A 24,729-nucleotide genomic window follows, 5' to 3' on the forward strand; every position below is an offset into this window, starting at 1 on the left:
AGAGGAGCACCAGGAGAGGCATCTGCTCTTGTGATGTCTTTTGTACGGTGACACTTGATAGTCCTTTTGAAGCAGACTATAGAAGGTCTATAAAAGCCATTCCCCCAAAAATCTGATCATGCAAACACTAGCAGCCCACACAGTAAATATGGCACATAAGTATGGCTGCCTTATAGATGTGCTGCAAGGAGAAAAAAATTACCAGACAGACTCAGTTCAGTTATTTTCATAACTGGTCTGGGCCATTGAGCAGCAATTTGGTGGAAACCCAAAAATACTGATAAAATGACCACAAAGACTAGCTCAGTTCCAGGCTGAAAAAAGGCTGTTTTTCACTGTACAAATGCATGAATTTATGAACTCACAATGCAGGTCACCTCCCCTCTTCTTTCCTCAATACACCGGGCATGGACACTGCATGGATTGAGGGCTCGATTTCTGCAGCTTCTCTCAGCCTGGCAACCCCTCACTTGGTCTCCTGTGTATCCTGATTTGCACTGGCCACAGTGATAAGAACCCTGTAAGAACAAAAATTTATTAGCCATCCTTTTAACGGGACTTTTTATTTTTTATTTTTTAAAAAAAGGAGTTTTGTGAGCAAGACTCATGTCATACGTCTTATCCTGTGCAAGTGTAGTTTTTCATACCCTTATGCCTTTTGCACTGTGAACAAATTTTCTTTCCACACAAAATCCACGTTTGCCTCCCACAGTACATGCTATAAAACATGCTCAACTGTTGAGACTGTTTTTTTGTTTGTTTGTTTGTTTTATTATATTTTTTTTTCCTTCTGAGCAACTTCCAAATGGCCAAAACTTTGTGTAAAATTCTAAGCAGCATCTGCTTATTCAGATTGGATGCTCTTATTTCAGTGTAAAGCTGACACGACCACTTATCTAAACAGAACTGGGAACAACAATCAAAGAGAGACAAGAAGTTCATCTTGTCTTGGCTTCATTATTTTTTCAAACTTGGATGTTTTTAAGCCAGATCTGAGCTAAATCTTGTTATTTAGAAAGGAATTCATGACTCTAAGACAGTATATGCTACTGTTAGGTCAGAGGTTGGACTCTGTGATCTTGGAGGTCTCTTCCAACCTAGATGATTCTGTGATTTTTGAGTTATATTTGTGCAATTCTCTTATATAAACAAATGCAAAAAAAGCTAAGCCAAGGAATTTCAGTTTGTGTTGGGACAATCACTAAAATGATATAAACAGATAAATGCTGATAGAAGAGACTTTCTTCAGGCATTGAATATGGCTTTGTCTCTCACGTAGAAGTTAATTCAGAATAACCTTTCTTCCTTACAGAGAATTTGCATGCCACAATATAAGAAGGACATAAAACTATTAGAGAGTGTCCAAAGGAGGGCTACAAAGATAGTTGGAGGGTCGAAAGGGGAAGACACATGAGGAGCGGCTGAGGTCCCTGGGTTTGTTCAGCCCAGAGCAGAGCAGGCTGAGGGGAGGCCTCATGGCGGCCTGCAGCTCCCTCACAAGGGGAGCGGAGGGGCAGGCGCTGAGCTCTGCTCTCTGGGGACAGCGACAGGACCCAAGGGAACGGCATGGAGCTGGGACAGGGGAGGGTCAGGCTGGGGGTTAGGGAAAGGTTCTGCACCCAGAGGGTGGTCGGGCAGTGGGACAGGTTCCCCGGGGCAGTTATCATGGCACTGAGCCTGACAGAGTTAAAGGAGCATTTGGACAACGCTCTCAGACACATTGTCTGATTTTTGAGTGGTCCTATGTGGAGGAGTTGAACTCCATGGTCCTTGTGGACCCCTTCCAACTTGGAATATTTTATAATTCTATCAATGATTATTTTTGATATGTCGAAGAACAGAAGTAGACAGTCCTCTGACAAACTTGTCTATCCACCTCTTTACAAAACTGAGGTGCTTCAGATGACTTCACTCTTCCCATATTTGTATGAATATGTCCCCCCATCCAGGGGACTGCCTGCTGCTTGAACTGTCAGGACTGCCCCAGTCCAGCATGACAGAGATAAATTCACTACTCAGCTGGGCATATTTTTTTTTCCTGTGTTCCTAGCCAGCTTCAGTGCAAACTTTATGCCATCTTCATAACTTTCAGGCACACACAGATGAATGAACGACAATGTGACCACTGGACCATGCAGATGGTATGGCCATTGCAAAACTTAACAGTATGTGCACTTCCCCCTAATGGACACCAGGGTAGTATCTTCTGGAGCCTGCTAAATTTGCTCGGTATATTCTGTTCTATACCAAGCTCTGGTATGCACTAAACCAGACTTTGAGGCAGCATTTCCAGACCAAACTCTTTCTAAAGGAAGACAGGAGCAAAAAAACCCATGCTGCTCTGTTTGACAGCTAGCAGACCTCTTGTCACCCTCTGCAAACCAGGCCTGACAGCCGCCAGAAGAGGGCTAGTCATGCAGTAAGATATAACATGTGAGAGAAGCACTCCAGATACCAGAATACATACATATACACAGAGAAACATACTAAATAGTGAAAACAGTGAACAGTGAACCTAGAAAGACAAGGTTATTTGCAAGGAAATCACATCACTTGGAACACTGGTGATAGCTTCAACAACACCCAGCTGCAAAAAAAGGAGCACCTTTACACCTGGGGTTATTTTTTAACCCCTCTCTTGCTATGAGCAATGTCTGCTCTATACAGCCAGCTGTAGCAGAACATTGGACAGTGCCATAAGTTAAACGAATGCTTATTTGCGTCCAAATTGCTTCAGAGCCTTAAATTGGTTGTCTACCCACTCTACTGGATCCTAACATCTTTCAAATCATTTCTACTTGTGTTATGCTTGTTTTCCTGGATTTAATGCTTATAGGTATTAAATGCGTTGTATGAATTGCAGCTCTCCTTCTCTCCATGCTTATAAAATAGGATAACTAACACAACAAAAATATCCCAATGAAGTGGAGACTTCCTGTAAAAAGAGCGTCCAGAAGAACAGGTTGCTGCAGCAGTTGCTAGATGGGAAGAGATGAGGGCAAGCAAAGATTCAGTATTTGAAAGGAGTTTTCTTGCCATAACAGATTCATAAACACACGTAATTGGAGGATGTGGAAAGAAAAGTTACTGCCATTCCTCATTGAAAGGGATATGGACACAACTCATATAGACATATTAATGCCAAATCAAGTATTGATTATTTCATTATTAGTCACAGAAATGGGAAGGGATTCTTCAGTTTAGATGAAGCCAACAAATAAATTATATTATTCAGCTCTTGAATCAGAGCCAAGAATCCCATTCTAGCTACAATGAATTTTAAAACAGTCTTTTTTTTTTTTTTTTTTTTTTTTTAGTAATCACAAATGAAAAATTACTTACCAAAGTGTTTATACAATGGGAATTTGGAACACAGAGTCCGTGCCCACCATTCTGACATTCATCAATGTCTAAGCAGACCTAGCAACAAAACAGAACAACATATAGCAAAAGCTACATCAGCTTGAATGAAGAAAAGTCACCAAAGTTTGTCTGCTCTCAGAATGGCAGAGACATACCCCACAGGCTCAATTTTTGGATGGATCTCCAGACACATACCAACCCTGAAGAGATACCGTGCAATAAAGGAAACATCAACCTTAGGATGGGCTTCTGGTTCAACCAGAAGAGTTTAGATAAGAACTAAGTTCCCCTTGTAGGGCACTACAGAAACATTAAAAACAAACAAGCAAACACCACAGCAAAACAGGGCTTCCTATCACTTCCTAGTTCAGAATAAGTTTACAAAGATCAACAGAGTTTCTCTTTAAAATTGATTAGATACCTACAAAAATAATGACTTTTTTTCTTGCCTCCACACCAGTCCTGAGTATTAGATTGTTAATACTCACATCAAAGACAAACAAACAACCTAAGATCTTCTAACTGAAGCACTCTAAGCTCTAACTATACAAGGTAAGCGTGGAATGACTGAAATATAAATAAAATGTGATACTGATTTAAACCAGCACCTTGCAATGGAGGTTCCTGCAGAGATGCTGCCACTCACCTGCTTATTGCTCTTGGCATAGCTGAGTCCCACTCCTTGCACAGTTTGTCCTGTATATCCTGGGGGACAGGTCTCACATCGGAAACCTGGAACAGTGTTCACACAACGCACACCAGGGAAGCAAGGGCTGTAACGGCACTGCAAAGAAAAAAAAATATAAAAAAAAAATCAACCAAGCACTGGCTCGCACTTCAGTAACATCCAGACCGAGTATGTGCATAGACCTCTCAGTCAGCCTGCCTAGGCAATGCTAAATGCAAATGTCTGGATTTTCTTCTTTCTTCTGTTCACAGCTGGCTTACAGAGAAAAGCATCGGGTATGTCCGACCCCAGTAGGTCTTCAGCTTTCCCCATAATTTAAATAACACTTACAATCTTCCATTTTTGCCTGCAGTTGATGCCCTAAGTTCTGATCCTCATCCTTCCTTTTGTTGGACAGGTTCAGCTCCTTCGGAGGATGAGAATGTCCCTAGAAGGGCCCAGACCACATTATCAGGAAAGCAGCAAGGCTGCATGCAACCCACAAAAGGTCCTGCAGCTGTGTTCTGTACACACTAAAGTAGCAGCAGCGTTTTCCCTTGTATGTATGCGGGCAAATTTCAGAAGTAATTTAGTCAGAAGTAAACCACATGTGAGACAGATGAACAGGGATGTGTCAGTAGCACTCACACATTTCTATACCAGAGGCCCACTGGCAACCCTCAGCACTTCTCCCAGCATACCACATACCCACAGCATCACCCTTGGACTGAAGGCATTACTCAGTTTGTTACCTCATGTGGTATCACAGAATGGCTGTGACCCCATTTCAGTGGCCTTGTGGGTTCCAGTTCAGGAACTACATCCTGTATTGTTGCCTCTCAAGTATCAACAGTAGCCGGTAGGCTAAGTAGGTAAGAGTACTAAAAATATCAGCATGTCATCATGCTGCTTATGGCTTAGAGACAGCAATATATAAAAACATGAGAAAGTTTTAAAATACGCCTTTTATCCTTCCATCATTAACAGAAAAAAAAAAATCTATAATATGAGGGGGAAACAAGCCAAAGATATCCAAGCATTTTGGACAGAAAGATCTGACAGAAGTGTATCTGCAATTAGCATAAGGAAAATGTAAAACCCAGGACAGACATTTTGTCCCCATTAGAGAACTATTTAATGTGAATTTTTTATTGTAGCCAGGAGAGGGCACTCAAATTACATCACAGAGCATAACTGCAGCTCACAAAATACAACATATGAAAGTTATTTCTTCAAGATGGCAATGAGTAAGAAGGGAGCTTATTGCAGAGATGTTAACAGCCTCTGGAAGAATGACGGCAGCTCTTAGAGAAATCTAGAAGCTTCCCACTTTCTCAGATTTGCATGTGAACTCCTTTTTAAATGCCTTTTTTTTTTTTTTTTTTTTTTTTAGGAAGTACAGAAATAGTTCTATCAGTAGAAAGGTGTTATCCTAGAAGAGATTCCTAAAGCACTTTCAAAAATGTATGACTATCCTTACATTCAGCTAACTCAGAGACCCTTTATTACACAAAATAAGGCTATTATCATTTGTCTCTTTTCTCCCTCTGCTTACGTAAGCAAAAATCCACCTGATAGAGGAGGTATTTTCTGGTGAATAAAATGCACCAGACTAGTTGCCATTTTAGTAGAAGTGTCCACATAAAGACCTCATGTGTGCAAGACTGTATCTCTATGACATCATTTTGGGAAAAATTGCCTCACTGTTTCTAGTAAGAGATCTGTTCTGCTTTGTGGAGTGGTGGTAGGAACTTTAAGGTAAGTAAACCTCCAGTGGCAGACCCTAATCACTTAGGGAAACCTAATCTTAAGGTTGGGACACTTTACATCAGTCTTTTTTTTTTTTTTAAAAAAAATATTTTTATTTATTTATTTTTTCCCTACCACTGCTATCATGGGTAGAAGTGCTCTAATACTGAAAATAGCAGGGAGGTGTTCTGCCTGTTTGAATATGGATCAGCAGGTAGACCCCTTCCATACTTACGGGCTCTATGTCAGCTGCCCTGAGTTTTTATCGACTGTTGCCTGGCATGGAACCCATGCCATAGCTGCCTCAGCTCTTCACCTCTTGCATTCACATTTCAGTTTCCGAATTTCTTTTTTTTTTTTTTTTTTTCACCTTCTGTTGTAACAGACACAGTTCATGCCATGTGAGGTAAAATAAAAGACATCGCCTACGACTCAGGAAACTGCCACACTCAACCCACTTTCTCCCCACTGTTTTTCACAGACATAAGTTGGGCATACAGCAGCCTCTCTGCTACTGGCCTACAGGAAGGAACAAATCCAACAAGCAGTCAAAGCACATCTCTTGTTAGCTAGGAGAGAGAAAAAAGGAATCGCTGTTGCTCTTTGCCGTCACTGGGTAGGTACATAGTACAGGCACAATTAATGACCTAGTTCCCTAGCCTAATACATCCAGACATTTTTCCACAAGAAAAAAAACACTCAAGGGTAATGGCAAAAAACATGACACAGAAAAACCATGGTGAAGTTGTAAATGGTTTGTTATTCGTGTTAAGTATACCGAGTAAGTGACACATTTCATTGAACACAGGTTTTATTTAATCATTTAAAAATGTTGTAAATCTATTAACTCAGTCCTCAATACAAGCAAGCTCTGAACTGCTAACATATAAGAAAAAAATAGATTTAAGTCAACTTTATCAGATTTCGTCACATCCATAAAGAAGTAAAACAATAAGTGTTTATTTTCTGTAATAGACATTTAAGGTTAGGCTGAAAACATGGCTCCAGTTAAGGGTGACTTTGGTCTCCTAGGCCAGCTCAGGATCACTACAGTTTAAAGATACAAAGCCCATGTCAACAAGAAGTACAAGAAGCAGCTCTGCATATAACAGAAGCTACTGAATCTTCTTGTGGAATAGAAATAACTATGTCAAAAGTGCCTTTTAAAAAGAAAAATATTGAATTCCTTTAAGTAATTTTTTCAACCCACCAGGGTTTTTCAAGTTTTCACATGTATAACCTCCATAAAGTTGCAGTAACAGCAAAATAGGGAGGTAGAATCAAATCAGAATTAATTAAAATGCACACTGTGCATGCAGTCAGCAAATGCTGCAAACAGCAAGCATCAGCAACCCATTGCTATATATGAGACAGTTGCTTCTTATTTTTTATTTTTATTTTTTAATTCAGTGAAAGTCGCTGTTTTACCTCATCGATATCTGAGCATGTCGCTCCATTCCCTGTAAGCCCTTCAGGGCAGGGGCCGCACTGAAGTCCCTCAGCTGTCTCCATGCACCTGACTCCCCTGAAGCAGGAACTTGCTTCACATTTGGGTTTGCTGCGCCTAGGGATCGGAGTTGGAAAATTCACAGTTCCCAAACCTTTAAAGCAAAAAAGAAGAGCAGTTTTAGCAATTGAGAGAAACATTCATCATGGCTTTTGGCTGGCAAGAGCTCTGAAGAGATCCCCAGGATGCTGCTCAGCAGGGACTTCGTGTTTCTGCACTGCATTACTACCAGCTGTGCTGTGGCTGAAGAGACTTCATGCTGGCAACAGCCCAGCAGGTTGCTGTGTCCCCAGATGGTGAAAATTAAGGAGTTTTGTTATGTTCCTCTGTTGTTCCTGGCTACACACAGGGGCCCTCCTTCTAGGTTAGTCCCAATACAGATCTGCTACTGGCCGGGGTAGGAAACTGAAAGCCAGCATCCTCAGATGGCCAAAAGGATGCCCAAGGGACTGAAGTTTTACAGTATAAGACGTTTCTGCAGCCAAATCAACAACATCATAATTTCATAAGAAAAATGGTGCCATGGTTTTACAAAAATGTATTTGACAATATACAAATAAGGGAAATAAAGAAGTAGCAGCTTGCAAACCACAGATGCACAGCTAGACATGTAGGTAGCCTAAGAGACACAGTGACCAGCACTGGGTTAAAGCAAGATTTTCTGAGAGTGGCTGGTGCTGAACCCTGGTACCAATGCATGGGCTGCATCTTCGCAGATGATTTAAAGACTTTTTTTTTGGCACTTGCCTGTGAAGTTTAACCTGGCTGGAGCTCAACAGAATTTTGATATTGAGAATTTTGATTATTTTGGGAGAAGCAAGCAGCTAAGAGGCTTGATGAGTTTAAGGTGCTTCACCCCATCCAGTGAGTAAGTATTTTCTCTTTTTATACTGAGTGCATGCATGTCCTACAGTTGTGTAGAAGGGCCATGCTTTAGCATTTGGAAATTTACTTTTTCCATTTAGTGAAAAGATGAAAAATTTCCTTTGGATCTTACTGCTGTTAACCAACAACAACATACCTGGAACCAGATTAGTTTCAGGTAGACTACCCAGAACCTGCCTCAGATTGACGTACACCAGCTTCTGCACAGTATTTCTGATTCTTCAGCTTCTACTAAGATTGTTCATGAGACAATTGGCTGGCAATGTCTCCATCCCCAGGAACATATGGCACACCTTTGTGGCAGAGTGAGAACTGACAGTACAGCATGAGATAGCACTGCTTTATTTACAGGGTCTTTATATCCCATTAACTTACTGCCAGATCTATGAAAACTAAAAGCTTTGTCTCTAATGAGAATCTATTCTAAATTTGTGACCAATGCATCTAGAATTTTGAGCACAGGATTTTCTAAACATACTTCTTAGAAACCAGACACAACTGATACTATGAATATTAGTTTTTAAATGACCATACATCTCATCTGGTTGCCTTTTACAAGCAGTTCAGGAATACTCACCACATGCCTGGCACTCAGCTAGGGTATTTCTCAAAAAAGTTGTTTCTTTGACCTTGAGAATATAGAAAATAAAAATTATTTGGATATAGGCAGCTTCAGTTTGCCAGAAGAACTGTTACAATTTTTCCCAGGGTGCCACTCAGATCACGCAACACGTGTTCTGTATCTTGAAATTAGATGATGTTGTATTTCATAAAGCTAAGAACAGTGATAATGGTTGTACTTCACTTCATCCTCCATTAATAGGATCTTTAAGAATGACATGCTTAACAACAGCCATGCAAATCCAGCACTGAGACCAAGCAGCAACTGGAATAAATTTAAGTTCAGTTCTGTGCAACAAACCTGCACCAGAATCTATTTGGTTATTTTTTCTCCACTGTGTCAAGCACCTGAGGCAATAAACTCTACACAAAACCTTGCTGCTTACGTGAATTCTCCACTGACCCTACTAAAGTCACAAGCATGGGAGATTTCACACTGAAGTCCTTATACAGTACCTGCTGTCTCAGAAGGTCTTTCACATCACCCAGTATCTGGTTCATCTGCATCATCTGGCTCATCAGCTGCCTATTAAAATCACCTGTAGGGAGACAGCAATGAAAAAGAGTGCACAATGCACATAACTTCTTCAGTTGTCATGATCGTTTCTGAAAAACAAGATGGAAGCACCTTGAAAAGCCAAGGAGGTCAGTTGCTTAAGTCCTGTAGCTATACTTACAGGAAAGGTAGTATCTAGCTCCAATTTTCACAGAGGGATTTGCATGAACTCAAGACTTTTCTGGACTGAACTTCATGGTGCACCACAGAAAGAGGTAGAGAAGGCATAAATTTCTTTTACACAGAGAGAAAAGCAGTCTGTGATTTTTCCATCATTAATTCAACATCAAGGCCTCTGCTAAGGTCTACCAATATTGGCAACTAATGCTACCAGCATTACTAGTTCCCACAAGGCCCTAAATGAAACTCTAAGACTGAAAAGGAGTATTTTTGTGATAACCCATTTGAGATAGCAGGGCAAAGCAGGAGCATGAAGCATCTGTCCATAAAACAGGAACTTAGGCTATGCAAGTATATTCCATGTCACTACAACCAACCCCGGAACACTTTCCAGCATGAAGTTACCCAACTTTTTGAGCAAACTCATCATGCAGCTCTGACTATGCATCAAAAGGAGTCGCTCTGACCAGAACAGCAGTTTTAATAACTGCTACAGTCCTTTGGCTTTTCTTCCAAAAGGCAGGTCATTGCTCTGTGCGCCATTTCCACAGCGTTGTTTGCTTCTGGTGGGTGCAGAATTTGTATGGACTGACAAAACATCTATTCAACAGGCTACAGACTGGCACCAGAGCTAGTTCTCAATACCAAATAGAAAATTAAAGAACTCACAGAAAAGACCAGAAGCTAGATCTGTAAGGAGCCATAAGGAAAGCACAAACCTGACCCATGATCTTCATGCAAAACTCGTATTTGTTAAATGAAACATTAGCTTTGATCCAATGATAGGGAAGAATAAGGGAGTATGGTTAGCATAGTAATTTCTGTTTGTAGCTCACTTCTGAGTTTCCTGCTCTCTCAAACAGCTATTTGTTTACTTCCCATTATTTACCTCTCAAAGTCTGTATGTCAAAACAACCGTCACAAATACATGCTGTTTTGCATTCTAAGCAAGCAGGATATTTTGATATTATGCCCAGTGGCTTCAGGGAAGTTTATTCATGTATTACTTTTCAGAGTACTAAAAGCCTGCAAGAAAAATGCTTTTCTTAATGTTTACCTCAATGTTTGGTACTTCAGAATGTCTCTAAATGTTTCCAAATATTCTAGTGCAGGTTGTTCTACTCTTCATATATTACTTTTTCTTCATTTCAGATTTTTTTCATCAGAACACTAAACAAGTTTAAAGACGTAAGAATAACCTGTTCAAGGACTTGCCTCTATTCTAGTCCCAATCTTTTCTTATTTTTATTTGTGGAGAAAGATGGCAGGAATTAATTTCTGAGTATTTCAGAATCCAACCACAGAACCTGACCCACTGATTGTCAGGACAGATGCAGGAGCTTGTTTTTGTTTTTACCTTTTTTAAAAAATAAAATTTATACATTAGTTTTAATAATTAAATAAAGAATGGTCTAGGCATTGTTGGCTGAAACTTGCAAGAGAATCTCAAGATTTTAGATGCTTCTTTGTTGGCAAGCATTTCAATGAAAAACCGATCAATTTTGTACACGTTTGCGGAATGTTGGATGTTAAGGTGGATTAAATAGGTTATACTGACATGAACTACATGTCCTGTTTACAAATTTAGGTAGTGGAGCATAAACAGATGACTAACCATAGCATTTATTTTTCCTCCTTCATTTAAAGCCAAGTGCCATAGCAAGCTCTATCTGTAGCTGAATAACTGGCTGTCTATGCTCAGAGCTTGGAAAGGCCCTTCAGAGAGATGCTGGGCCACAGTATGCTGCAGAGTATATTGGAGTGGCTTTTCCCAGCAGCAAGCAGGGTAAGCCACATGTACATACTGAAGCTGTATGGTTATCTGGTCCTACCGTGTAGTCTCTGTCATGCATGCCCCCCACCTACTTAGGCATCTCCCCAGTACAGTGATTGCCCACCTCTGTGTTTTGAGTCAGTAACAACCTAACAGAATAGCTTTCAGGACAATTTTTAAATTCAGAGCTGGATCTGAAAAATTACTGTCCAAGAAGGAACTGAAGCCCCTTGACACAATTATTCTCTTCAAGTCTGAGGTCATGATAGGCTCCTTCTCTTCCTTGCATCTTCTACAGGCCCTTGCATTTGGAGCAGGTGCCCAGCTGCATTGCTCAGATAATCAACCTGTGCAGGGTGACACACTAACAATAGGTTGCACGTCTGCAGGCCACTGAAATGCCTCAGATCTACTGGCCCTTCTTCTAGTCCTCTTGGGAGTGATACTGGCTTAAGCACAGCACTGAAGACTATTCAGCAAGGCCAGTCCTGAAGTGTCATTTAAAGAGGATATGGTTACTCAGCCAAAATTAGAGATCCAGCCATGATTACAGTAGTTGATGAATGTAGTTAGTTAGATAGCAGTTGATGAGAGAGTAGTTTCTTGTCAGCCTGTAACCTACTACTAAAGAAGCTTCATGCAGAAGTTGCACATGCAATTACTAAAAGGCAGGTTCAAAACTAAACAGAAGGAAATATCTCCACAGACATGTAACGATTTTTCTGCGAGGAGACATTTGTTCAAAATCTGTACAGACTCGTGAAAGAAAACATCTCTTGAGTACTGGTGGGGGGGAGTTTGGATGGACTCACAAAACATCTATGCAACAGGCTACAAACTTGCAACACAGCCAGTTCTCAATACCAAACAGAAAACTAGAAACCCCAGAGAAAAGACCAAAAGTAACAGAGCTGTTTCCCCTGAATTGTCGGGGAGTACAGGGAATGCAACACTATCACTCCTCTCACTCATACTCTTACCTGTAGGTCTATATTGGTGCGCAGTAGCTAGGTGAGAAAAAAAATACAATAAAATAAACAAAACAACAAAAATACCCCTTTGATCTCATGCAACACAGGATTTTTTGTTTGTTTTTAAAAACATACTATGTCAAGTTCAGGTACCCTATGTGAAGCAAAGGTCTCTTCCAACCTGAGTGATTTTCTGATGCTGATTACATGTGGCACACTGATCTTGTCTACTAAAATCTGATCATCATATTCTCAGGTCTCAGCTATACTGATTAAGTGCTTCAGCCTCACAAGCTGAGCATGGAAGGAATGCTGCTGCCACAGCAGTGAGCAGTGACCAGACAGGCAGTCAAATCCACGTACAGTTTTCAGGTCCAAAGCTCTCCCCATGATTTTCCGATTAACATGAAAATCATGCTTTTACCAAGATACATAGGTCTCATACCCCTGTGCAGCTAACAATTTGCATTGCTGTTTTTTCTGGCTAAAGGCAAAACTGTGGTTATCTGATATATTGCTCCTGTAAAAGGGCACTGTGAAGCATATATAAAGTGTAAGGCAGCTGAGTTAATATTGCCATTGGAACATTTACACCTTTTCCTTTGGTGGATTTGACTATAATGACCTTGAATGTATTTGAGTTGGTTTTTTTCTTCTTTAGAATAGTTTTAATATGATACTAAATCCACTTGAAGACTAAAAACAACTGAATTTGAGTTGCCAGTTCAAATAGCTCAGCCAGGTGGAGACAGCCAGAGAGAGAAACTATCTCTCTGTATTACTGCAGTTCAGATTATTGATTAATGAGCAAAATGACAAATGAGAAAGCTGCAAGTCTGCAATTTGGAAATGCTGCTCACAAAGATGTGAGATTTTCCAGAAGGAGACACTGAATTGCCCTTCCTGCATACGTGCAAGTCCCTGTTAATCTATGGAAAAAGAAAAGCAGACCTCTGATGATAAACAATTCTAGTTTTGATTTTATTATTTTTTTTTTGCCTAGTTGCATATATGTTAAGGAGCAAGAAAACAGAAGTGTGTAGAACAGAGGATTTATACAGCTGCAAGGCAAGACGTTATTGCACAGCACTGATTCCTATCCTTTTGTAAAGCACCCAGAATGCTCTCACATACACATTCTGCATCTTTTCACCCAATCACATCAAATCTACTCTAATCTGAAGCAGCAATGCCTGTCCTGGAGGACAGAAAAGTGTGAGAGAAAGAGGGAATTTCACATGGATCCTACTTCTAGTCTCAAACTCACTTATTCTCCCACTTGCATTGTTGTCACATATTAACATGATGTGCACAGTGTGAATCCATTCAGTTCCCTCACACCCACAGCAGTAAGGCATATGACAGGGACTAGGAAGGGGACAGTCTCTCCTGGGGTTGCTATGTTGACAGGTTAGAGAGCATCCTCGCCTGAGAGTGCAATCTCAGGGGATTGCATGTAGCAGAAATGCATCCCTGCAGGAATCCCAACAGCCTCTGTTCCTTCCTTTCCTCCCTCCTCCTAGCTTGGTCTCCACCATACATAGTACAGGAAAAGGAATTGGTTTTGCAGCAGATTTCTGGCCCAGCAGGTGAACAAATATGTCAGCTAGCTTGTGGCAGGACTAGTGGCTGCCTTGCAACGGCTTTTTCCACACGGATGCCCAGGATCTGTAACTGCAGCACCAACACATCCTGCAATCCCTTGTGCTTCTCCTTGTGCTTTGTCCTTCCCATCTCCAGAGCATTCAGGTGACCCACAAAAAATGACACAAACAGACCATGATCACAGAAGTATCATCTTACAAAATTACACTAAAAAGCCTCTTCTAATCATCTGACTCTCCCTCTCCACTAGGTAAACAGTTCTTTATCACTGGACAGTGTTTATTTTCTCTCCAAATTGAGCCACTTCTAACATATTCATGGACTATTGTCATGGCTGTAATTTGGTCAAATAATTATCATACTTGTCTATAGAGCTTCTCCACATTTTTTATATTCACCAGCATGACTTCTTTGCACTGGTATCCCTATGAACCACTTCAATTCCTTGTTGCAGGCCTTACCATTGTACTGAGAAGCAGGTTCAATTTGCTGAAGAAAACAGTCCTGCAGGTTCCCCACTTGGGCAAGTGTTCCTCCGGTTACCAGCTTCAGCTCATCCAGTGCATCCTGGAGCCACAAGAAAAAGTGAGAGCTCATAATTCTGTTACAACAATGGGAATAATGCAAAATATCAGAGAAAGCAGATTAATTTTTCAGAGAGGATCTCTACTTCCTAAGCATATAGGGCTCCTATGTCTTCCCTTAGGAACCACCCATCACCATCCCAACTGTAATAAAATCCCAAATTTTTGCCTTGTAGATTTTCACTTTGCTATGGTTTTTATTTCAAACTTTCTTTTCTCCCCACTGTTACAACTCATATAATCTCACACAGTGGGATTTTTTTTTTTTAAAATATTTTTATATCTGTGGTACACAATTTGTTGTTGCTGAACTGCATCCAAAGCAGTATTTCTTCCCCGTCTCAAACACGTTTACATTCATACCAAGTATGTAAGCTCCTTGGTGATTCCCCATTTTCAAGTCTGCAATGAAATAAAGTTCAGGAGCAACCTGGGGGCAGAATGCCTTTGCACCTCCTAAAGCAAACTTTGCATTAGCAGTGATGGAAAATGCTTGTGGAGGAGAATACTGTTCACCTTGGACTACTGATATAGAACTGACAGGAGGCTATGCCAATCCCTGGTTGGCAGACAGAGGCAGAAAAGCCATTGCAGTGAAACAGATGGAGTTTTGACGCTCAGCTGGCAGCACACAAGTTGCCACTTTTGTCTTCTGAGTCCACATAGCTTATCATGAAGAGAAGAACCACATAACCAGCCACAGGTTACTCACCCTTGCTCAACAGCTGTAAGAAGCTCACAATGAGCTGCCCTTACTTTACCAGCTAAGAGCTTACAAAAGTTCAGTCCCCAAGAAGCACCTAAACAGAAATGATGGAGGCTGTATTTAAAAAAATAAATATCCAGAAACTGTGTTTACAATGAATAGTAAAACTACTACTGGGTTCCGTGAAGCTAAAATTTCAGCTGCCTGATAGGGAACTTTATTTACTTTTATTTCAGAGATCTGGATGCAGTGATCCAGAGGATCCCTGATAGTCCCTCCAAGTGCTCTCCCTGCTCCCACTTTTCCTGCTCACCTGTGGCTTCTTCTGGAAGATGTGCAATTCTACTGCTGTTGACCTCTCAGGCAGAGTTGAAAATGCTTTTGGCAAGTCCTGAATGGCACCTACTTGCAGACAGTCCAGATACAACTCTATTGTGCTTGATTCTTGCTGCAGACCACTCAGCCACAAGATGACAGCATGGGGTTTCCCATCAGCCAGCTGGATGTTGCTAAAAATCACCGAGTTCAACCTCCCATCACTCTTCAGATAGCGAATTACCACTGGTACAAAACACACAGAATGACTATCAGAGGGTAGCAAATAATCCGTGTCTGATCAAGAAAGATCCTGTGGAAATCTGTAATTGCTCTGGACGTGGTAAGAATAAATGGGATGTGAACTCTCAGAGCAAAGTTACCAGAATGCTTGTCACGCCCCATTTGTAAGGAATTGCTGCCTGTAGGATGTTTTCCACTGCTTTGCCCAAGCATTTTTAACTGGCTTAAACAATGAAACACATCACCTTAAAGGACACACGGTGCTAAAAATGGTGATAAAGGTAGCAGTTATAGCTAGCAGCCTGCAGTCAGCGCTTTGGCAGGTACATATCTGATAGTCCTAGAAATACTTGGTAGCAGAAATGTACAGCTAGAAAATCAGCTTCAGTGATGCATATTGCACTCAAAGCCATCTGACAGTGTATCCAAATACATCACTGAAGAAACAGAAGGAAGCATGATTCCAAGGAGATAATCTGCATTTTACTCTAAAAAATTGGAAATGTAAACAAAATACAATGCAGAAAAGACACACTCCACCCTTAAAGATGACTGATCCCCCTCTCGCTCTTACTTTAAGGCTTTAGTGAATTACCTATTTGATACTTCGCACAACAGATAATAGAAATAAAATGCACCATCAAAACTTCAAGAGCAGATAAACAAAAACTCTTACATATGGCATAGTATTTTAAAAATGTCTACTTCCTTAGGAAATTGGATATGTAAGCTAGGATCTGCAGGCTAAAATCTCTTAGTCCAGCTAGCTATTTCTCTCCACAAAAATCTCTCTGGATCTCAGAACACATGCAGCTATCTGCAGAAACACTGTGCTGAGAGCATCTAGACAGCATATAACAATTCTGCAGTGTTAAATAGACCTTGGTTTAAAGATCCTACTGATCATGAACTCTGTGTGTCCTTTATTTCCTCATGGCAACAGTTCTGCGCACTGAGGAGTCAAGCTGCACAGACACTGTGCACCTAAGCAGTTAAGTGTTGGCTCTTTTCAACATCTGTCTGAAGTTCACAGAGCACTGCCACTACTGCATCAAGCAAGAGCTCACACAGACTCTGATCTTTAAGAAATACCTACACTGAAATTAGGATGACTAAAAATTGTGGATATGATAGAGGGAAAAAGTTCTTACCAGCTTCAGAGAAGCCATTAGTCTAATACTAACATGAGTAGAAATGGCATGAATTCAGTAACAAATTTTCTTCTCAACTTCCAACTACTAATGTACCCTCTGACATGGTGCTATTTCAGCTAGTATGGGACATGTACCCAGTAATTCAGAAGATGCCTGACAATCTTTAATAGCTTGGTCTAATGATTAAAATAATTCAGGTTTATACCAGCATAAACATGGCTGGGTATGTCTCCATCTTTCAGTTCTACACTACTGCTAAAGCCTCAGCAGCTGTGATCAATATCAGCAATGTTTTCACTGCCGTCTATGTCAAAATGCTGCCAGCGCTGAGATTTCCGCAAAGGTGCATGAGGTCACCGGTAACTTGCTAAAAGTTAGCACTTATTGGCCAACTCAAAGATCTGGCAAGACAGAGTATGTTGCAGACATCTTGCTTATGTAAATATTATGCACGCTGGGTCATATAAAAGCAAGGTCCTTGGATCTGGGCCCGGCACTCATAGTGACCAAGAGCAGCAGTAAGTTAAAGGAGGAGATGGTGGCAGGGGTCTGAAAAGACCCTGCCAGAACAGTTTCAAGACAAGCAGCAGTCTGGCTTGGATGAACGATCAAGTATTCCTTCCTCAAGCCAAAGCCAAATACCCGTCTGGTAAACTAGAGCAGGCTTTTGAAGGGAGATTTTTGCTGGACCACTGCCTCCATAAGACTTAACCCATCCAAGCCCCTGCATTAACTTTTTGCTATTAAGATGTCATACACTGACATTCCTGAGCGTACGTGGCTCACCTGCTCTATTTAGGAAACAAACTTTCAATGAAATTACTAATCCTGACAGTAAGTAGGAATCACTTTACAGAGTTGTTAAGTTATATTAGTTTTATTAGTTTTACATCAGCAAACCACAGGGAATACAGTTTTCATATGTAGCATTTTAAAAAGTAACTGAGGCTGGCTTTGGGCTACTTAGATGAGACCTGGGTGCATAAGCAGAAATACCATGCAGAGGAACGGCTGTATGCACACCCTTCCAAAAGCCCAGACGTTTAAACCTTACGTTTTGCTAAGATGCCAACACTGGCTCACCACAGAAGTGATGATCTCCACCCTTGAGAGGATCACAAACAGCCCCCACACTCCATACTTTCAGCTCACGTGATGATCTTCTGGATGCAGTTTAGCTTACTGTATAAAGTAGCCATATGGGACACTTGACACTTCCAGAGAAATCACACGTGAAAACACTGTGAAACACTGCCTACTATTCGCACAGTGCCATACGTCTTAAACAAGGTGCACTAAAATAACACGGAGGCAAAGAGACCTCCGTAGAACAGACTTGCTGTGAAAAGCCTCCCTATGTTCAACCAGTCCTTTACAACAGGTAGGTTACAAGAGCCCCACAACTACTCAGAGTAAAAATGGCACTAGTCACTGACAGTAGAAGCTTCTTCATGTTGTCCATCTGTACACCACAGTCCTGTCACAGACACTTCTCAAATACAACTCTAATATACTGAGGACAAAAATCAAAAGAAATCATGCAACTTTCCACCATGAAGCTTCCTAAGTCTGTTAAAGTGTATCAGTAACTATCAGTCATGCAGGTATTTTTGAGAGTCGAGAAGTGTGATGATCTTAAAATTATTTACGTACACATGTGTACATACGTATGCACTTCTATATAACATTTACAGGCATAATTTTTGCATGCACAAGTGAGTGAGAGGAATAGAGAGAAAGCATGTGTGATATACTACTTATTTAACAATTAAGTGAACAGTTTTAGGAACTACACTACTGTTACTGATATGACTGAGTGATCACATCTCACCTGCTCTCAGTACAAGCATAGCAGAAGAGTTCTTATTCTCTGACCTCAGAAGGACTACTAAAGTAGACCTGCTAAAACTGCTAGTGTTTTACTCAACTCATTTTCCTGTATTTCCCAAATAAAAGTTGTGCTTTTCTTCAGCATACGGAATAATTTTCCTATATCTAAACTGAAAATTTTCAGTAGTTTCGCATATATAGGCTCAGTCAGCTGCCTGACTATAATAACGACAGCAGCAAATCATCATAGCAGTGGTGAAGTTAATGCAGCAGCAATAATTTACTTATCTGATCATTTTTCACTGAACCTTAATATTGCAATATATCCTATATACAGTCTAGAGAGTAATGAAAACTTTCTATTCCTAAAAATTTACTGAAGTTTCTACTCTGCCTCCTAATGAACGAATTTCACTAAATTAAGACAATACACTTTAATTCACCCAAAAGATCCTGTAAGTGCTAGGAATGTTTGTCTTGCATAGTCACAGCTAACCTCCAGGGTCAATGGAACAAGAACCGGCCTTTCATATGCATGAGGCAGCATGTGCGTGTGTCCTTCACATTCCTAAGTAATAAGAACCAGTGATTGTCCCAAGGGGGAAGAAAAGGAGGAAAAAAATTGTCTCCTTTCTCCAATACTTTGTCCCTGCCCCCAGTTTCTCAGCATCGCTTAAAGCGAACTGTATGGTAGAGCAGAGATACCAGCTGGCTGTCAGGTCAGCTTCCTGTGTCCAGGAGAAAGCAGCATCCAGTGAGAGGGAGGCAGCAGAAGGGAAGAGTGGATGTTGCCAACATTTTTCCCTTATGAGGGGGGGGCTAAGTAGACACAACCCTCAACAGAAATGACTCGAGCACGAAGGTCAGTTGCACTATTTTCAACGTCCCTCTGTGACACACCAATAACCACGGATCCCAGACTAGTTTTCCCCTACTTACTCCAAACAACTCACCTTTATTCATCCGTCCCATTACCGTAAACTCAAAATACTTGTTGTTTCCAGTTGATGAATACAGGCCAAATATGGTGGCTGTGCTCTTTGGCTGCAGTTTGAATGTTGAGAGCAAGAAAACTTCATTCAGCGTAGGATCGCCAAGTGCTTGTTGCAGGAAGTTTGTTACCACTCTCTTGTTGGAATATGAAAGAAGATCTATAACTGAAAAATAGAAGTTTCAACAGCAGTTTAAATACAATAATGAGTAGAGAAGAACTCAGCCTGAAGGTTGTTCATCCCCATGCCACCTGTAGGAGATTGCACGCTCTTCTCTATTTCTGTATAGATACTTCAAAATTAACACAAGATGTCCTTCCTAAAATAAGGAATATGAAAATAGAAGTGAATAATATTAAAATATTAAATAGATTTTGTTGCAACTGACTACCTTTCTGTGACTCTTTTTTTTTAAAGGAATTATTTTTAATTTAGAAAAACAGAAATAGCCTTCAAAGTGATGTTCTCAAATACTTCTAGGTAGGTCTTCAAGATTCATGTCTTTTGCAATGCAGCTCAACAGAAAGCTTTACAAACTATTTCTGCTTTCATAAATTCAAATGAATATTTTCATATTTCCATTACATTCAGAATCTAGCATCAAAAATTTCAGACAGATTTCCACTGTGCTTATCCTAAGAAATATTTTGATGACACTTGCAGGGCATCAATTAAAATGCTAAAGAGCCAGGTAAGTAATAAGATATTCATAGCCTCCTTCTCACTTCACTGACTTCTGAGAAGATATGATATATAAATAAGACTCATCTTTCCCTTCTGCTACAGGTAACAAAGAAAGACAGGCCTGACAAAAAAATAACCCTGAAGGCACAGTGAAAGCCGTTACCAATTTTTCTTTTTAATTTTTGCAAAATACATCAGCGAAGAGTCTAAGCATCATACTCGTAAGTATGCCAGCTATCCCCCTCATGGCACTGAAACAACAAACTGCGTTCCCAAATCCATGATGTCTCCAAATTCAAACTATTTCATGCGGCTTCTTGGTAAACTCCTACTCAAGCCTGCTGCCATCAGAGCAGTATATACATTACATGAAGACTGATAACTGACTATACACAAGAACTGTTTAAATATACAGGCATATTTAGCAGTTGCTTATGACTGCCACTCCAACAGGCCTATCAGAGCTGGGCCACCCTTTTCACTCAGAGACGGACCATCACCTACGAAGCTGAGGCCATCCTACTAACCCAGTGTTTCCATACACCACAAGCTGAAGGGCACTCAAGATTGTTCAGAGGACCATCATACGGGCACATGGTCCTACCCACAGACATATGGTAAGCCTTATTCCCTTAGATTAGAGCCCATCTTTGTGCTCCTTCCATTGCTCTTTCTGAAGCATCCACTCATTTGGACACTGATGTCATTTCCAAAAAAGAAGCGAAGATGTTTTTCCCTTCATCTCATAAAAGCATATATATAGATCATAGCTCAAGTCTACACCCATACTGAGTCCAAGGATCCTACAGCTCTACTGAGAGTTTTCATTGAATCACAGAAACATTAAGGTTGGAAAAGACCTCCAAGATCATCTGGTCCAACCATCCCCCTACCACCAATACCACCCACTAAACCATGTCCCTAAGCACCACGTCCAACCTTTCCTTAAACACCCCCAGGGACAGTGACTCCACCACCTCCCTAGGCAACCCGTTCCAATGCCTGACTGCTCTTTCTGAGAAGAAAGGTCACCTCATTTCCAACCTGAACCTCCCCTGGCACAACTTGAGGCCATTCCCTCTAGTCCTCTGGTTATCTGTGAGAAGAGGCCGACCCCCAGCTCCCCACACCTTCCCTTCAGGTAGCTGTAGAGAGCAGTAAGGTCTTCCCTGAGCCTCCTCTCCTCCAGACTAAACAACCCCAGTGCCCCCAGCCGCTCCACATAGGACTTGGGTTCCAGGCCCTTCACCAGCTTCGTAGCTCTTCTCTGGACACACTCCAGGGCCTCGATGTCCTTCTTGTACTGAGGGCCCAAAACTGAACACAGTACTTGAGATGCAGCCTCACCAGAGCAGAGTACAGGAGGATGATCACCGCCCTGGTCCTGCTGGCTACACTATTCCTGATACAAGCCAGGATGCCGTTGGCCTTCTTGGCCACCTGGGCACACTGCCAGCTTACGTTCAGGCAAGCATCGACCAACACCACCAGATCCTTTTCCTCTGCACAGCTTTCCAGCCTCTCTGTCCCAGGCCTGTAGCGCTGCATGGGGTTGTTGTGGCCTAAGTGCAGGACCCAGCACTTAGCCATGTTGAACCTCATCCCACTGGCCTCTGCCCATTGACCCAACCTGTCCAGGTACCTCTGCAGGGCCTTCCTATTCTCCAGCAGATAAACACTTCCCCCAGCATGGCGTCATCTGCAAACTTACTGTGGGTACACTCAATTTCCTCACCCAAATCACCCCACGCAAAAGGGATCAGGCCCTTGGCATGCATGCCCTTGTATATTGTTGTTTAACACCTAAGAAACATACCTAAGATGAATTGGACAAATTCTCTCACTTTCATTCAGTTCAGATATACAGCACCCCAGGACTGGCTCCCACTAAAGCCAGTGAAGACAGCAGTGGTGAAAGGCTGGGTATTTCAGCACATTGGGTCCACAGAAAGCAAAACAGTTCCTCAAACAAACGACTGAAACACTGCACTGTACAACACCATTTTGCTGGCAATAACCATTGCCAGCAAAGCCAACTATACAGCTGTGTCCTCAAACGGAGCACTGGAATACAGCACTTAAGCCTGACAGGAAAAAAGTTAACTATCACATTTTGTTCAGTCCATCCAGTTCTGTTGGTTGACTTCATATAAAACACAGAAGTATTACAAAAGCAGTGATTAGACACCAGCAAACTTCTGTCTAACCTTACAGATGCATGTAATTGATTTCTTTAAGTTTGTATATTTAAATGAATGCTCAAATTAGTTTGCTTGATAGTTGCTCTCCATAAAGCATGCTGCCTGATCTGGATCATTTGGCAGCATGTTACTGAGCCCTCTCTTGGGGTACCTTCACTAATAGCATGTAAAGGTGTGAGAATCTATCCTTTGCTTTAAGTTACAAGTATGCTAGCAGAAGTGGCTAGCCGAAGAACAGTGGGGTTAAGGAAACCTCATTCTCCACCTTAAGTACAGCTGGCAGGCAGACAGCTATTAAACCTTACAGAGACAATTGCTTGTGTGGAAGGAACAAGATCTACAAGGATTTCAGATTTTGCTTTTAAGAAGAATCTCATCTTTTCATTTCTCTCCTTGGAAAAACAGACTAGAAAACAAACTGGTAAGATAGGACTGCCAAAGCTGGAAGGTACAAGCATCTGGTTTCAATTGATGCAGTGAGAGCAAGGGCTTGGGCACACCTGAGAGCACAAGTGTCAACCTGGCGTACCCACCAGGTTGAACTGAGACCACTCATAGCACAGCCCAAAAGTCTTCTCCCCCCGCTTCCCCCCCCCCCCTTTTTTTTTTTTTGTTTGAAGGGACCCATTCACCCTCCTATGAAAACACTAACAAGAGATCAGCTACACATGGACACTGCTGCAAACCGATCTTTGGAGATGTGACCATCATGATTAGCTCTTAAGATAGGAGCTAAAATACATGTCAGGAAGGGACATGGAAAAATTAAATCAGTGACACAGGAGAGCAGAGAGCACAAAATAAAAAACCTTTATTTCCCTTAATACTGCTGCCACGCTTCACCAGCTTTCAGAAACCCTCCAGGGTTCTTCTCCAGTCACAACTAACCATGATAACTGTACATATGTAAGAAACACTCCACCACCGCTCACCACTTTTCAAGATAATTAGTGACCCATTCATTAGTCACCTGGAGTGAAACCCCGACCCCACTGCAATGATTTTGGACAGACAAGCTTACAGATTTCACAGGCTGAGAGCGGGCTCTTTCACTGCCCGCTGCCCTGCCAAACTGGATTTCTTCATTTTGTTAGAAAAAAAAATAGTTTTGTTGAAAAAAACGTTAGTTTTGTTGAACTGTTTTTTAAACAATTATGACTAATTCTCTGAAATATTGCTAATCAAGAGTGATTTTAATGCAAGCTTTCAGAAATCACAGTCAAATTAACCTCTCTTGTAGATCTGCTTCACCTGCCTAGCCAAGGGATAACTGATTACAATGCTGACAACTCGCTTAATGCGCGCTCTAAAACAAAGCAGGTGCTGACTTACTACGTACATCTTACAGCTGTACAAAGCACGGCTGGATTTAGACGGTCTCTTTTTTTTTCCCCTGTAAGATGTACTCTACAAACCGGAGTTCCTCGCCGCGTTTCCATCGCCTAGCAGTTCACTCCTCACTTGGAAGTCTGCACCTCGCAACTGCAGAGCACACTTCGGATGCTCAAGGCGGCTGTCCGCACCCCTACACCACCAGGTCCACAATTTCTGCGGCTTTTCGAGGGGGCAGACGCCAGCTGATGGAGCAGCGAGGAGGACACCTGATTCCCCCTGCCCACCGCGACCCCTGCGGGGCGAAGGGGCAGGGGAAGGCTTGGCGGGAGCTTTCCGCGTTCTCCTCCCCGAGCCAGCAGCCGGGAGGCTCAAACCCAGAGCCGTCCGTGAGCGAGGGGAGGCTGACTGAGTAAGGGAGGTGTTAAGGCACGGAGCGCTTACCTCGGGGGGCGGGCGGCGCGGCGCGGCCCGGGCACAGCTGCAGGGCGAGCGGCAGGAGCAGCAGGGCGGCGCCGCGATCGCACCCCATGGCGGCCGCGGGCCGGGCCGGGCAAAGGAGGGGAAGGGAAGGGAAGGGAGGGTAGGGTAGGGTGGGACGGCGTGCCGCTCCGAGCCGGGACCGCTGTTTAACGGGGAGGGGCGGCGGCTGGCCTATTGGCCGGGCTGCCCCGGGCCGAGGGGCGGGCGGGGGCAGGGCCCGGCCGCTGTGGGGCGGACGGGGTCGGGGGGCGAGGTGGGGAAGGGTCCGCCCGCGGGGCCCCGGCCGGGGGTAGCAGCCGGCTGGGGGTGTGGGGAGGGCGAGGGGCTGGGTACGGCACCAGGTCCTGTGGGGGTCCGGGCTGGAAAGCGGCCTTTGAGGAGCCCTCG

General features: G+C 42.3%; 1 protein-coding gene across 3 annotated transcripts in view; it reads right to left on the reverse strand.

The window, feature by feature from the left end:
- THBS4 (thrombospondin 4) overlaps positions 1-24,516 on the reverse strand; it is a 38,054-nt gene extending 13,538 nt beyond the window's left edge. For 2 of the 3 annotated variants that reach the window (XM_035311005.1, XM_035311006.1), the window contains exons 1-10: positions 24,304-24,391; positions 19,604-19,807; positions 15,422-15,669; positions 14,280-14,385; positions 9,249-9,331; positions 8,749-8,800; positions 7,208-7,380; positions 4,010-4,147; positions 3,343-3,420; positions 366-518 (exon numbers count right to left, since the gene is read on the reverse strand). In XM_035311005.1, coding sequence (XP_035166896.1) covers positions 366-518; positions 3,343-3,420; positions 4,010-4,147; positions 7,208-7,380; positions 8,749-8,800; positions 9,249-9,331; positions 14,280-14,385; positions 15,422-15,669; positions 19,604-19,807; positions 24,304-24,391 — 1,323 coding nt within the window. Of the gene's footprint in view, positions 1-365; positions 519-3,342; positions 3,421-4,009; positions 4,148-7,207; positions 7,381-8,748; positions 8,801-9,248; positions 9,332-14,279; positions 14,386-15,421; positions 15,670-19,603; positions 19,808-24,303 lie in introns of all 3 variants that reach the window. The other variant, XM_035311004.1, reaches the window with a different exon arrangement.
- Between the last annotated feature and the right edge of the window lie 213 nt (positions 24,517-24,729).

Source organism: Oxyura jamaicensis, chromosome Z (genome assembly GCF_011077185.1).
Source record: "Oxyura jamaicensis isolate SHBP4307 breed ruddy duck chromosome Z, BPBGC_Ojam_1.0, whole genome shotgun sequence".
Lineage (NCBI taxonomy): Eukaryota > Metazoa > Chordata > Aves > Anseriformes > Anatidae > Oxyura > Oxyura jamaicensis.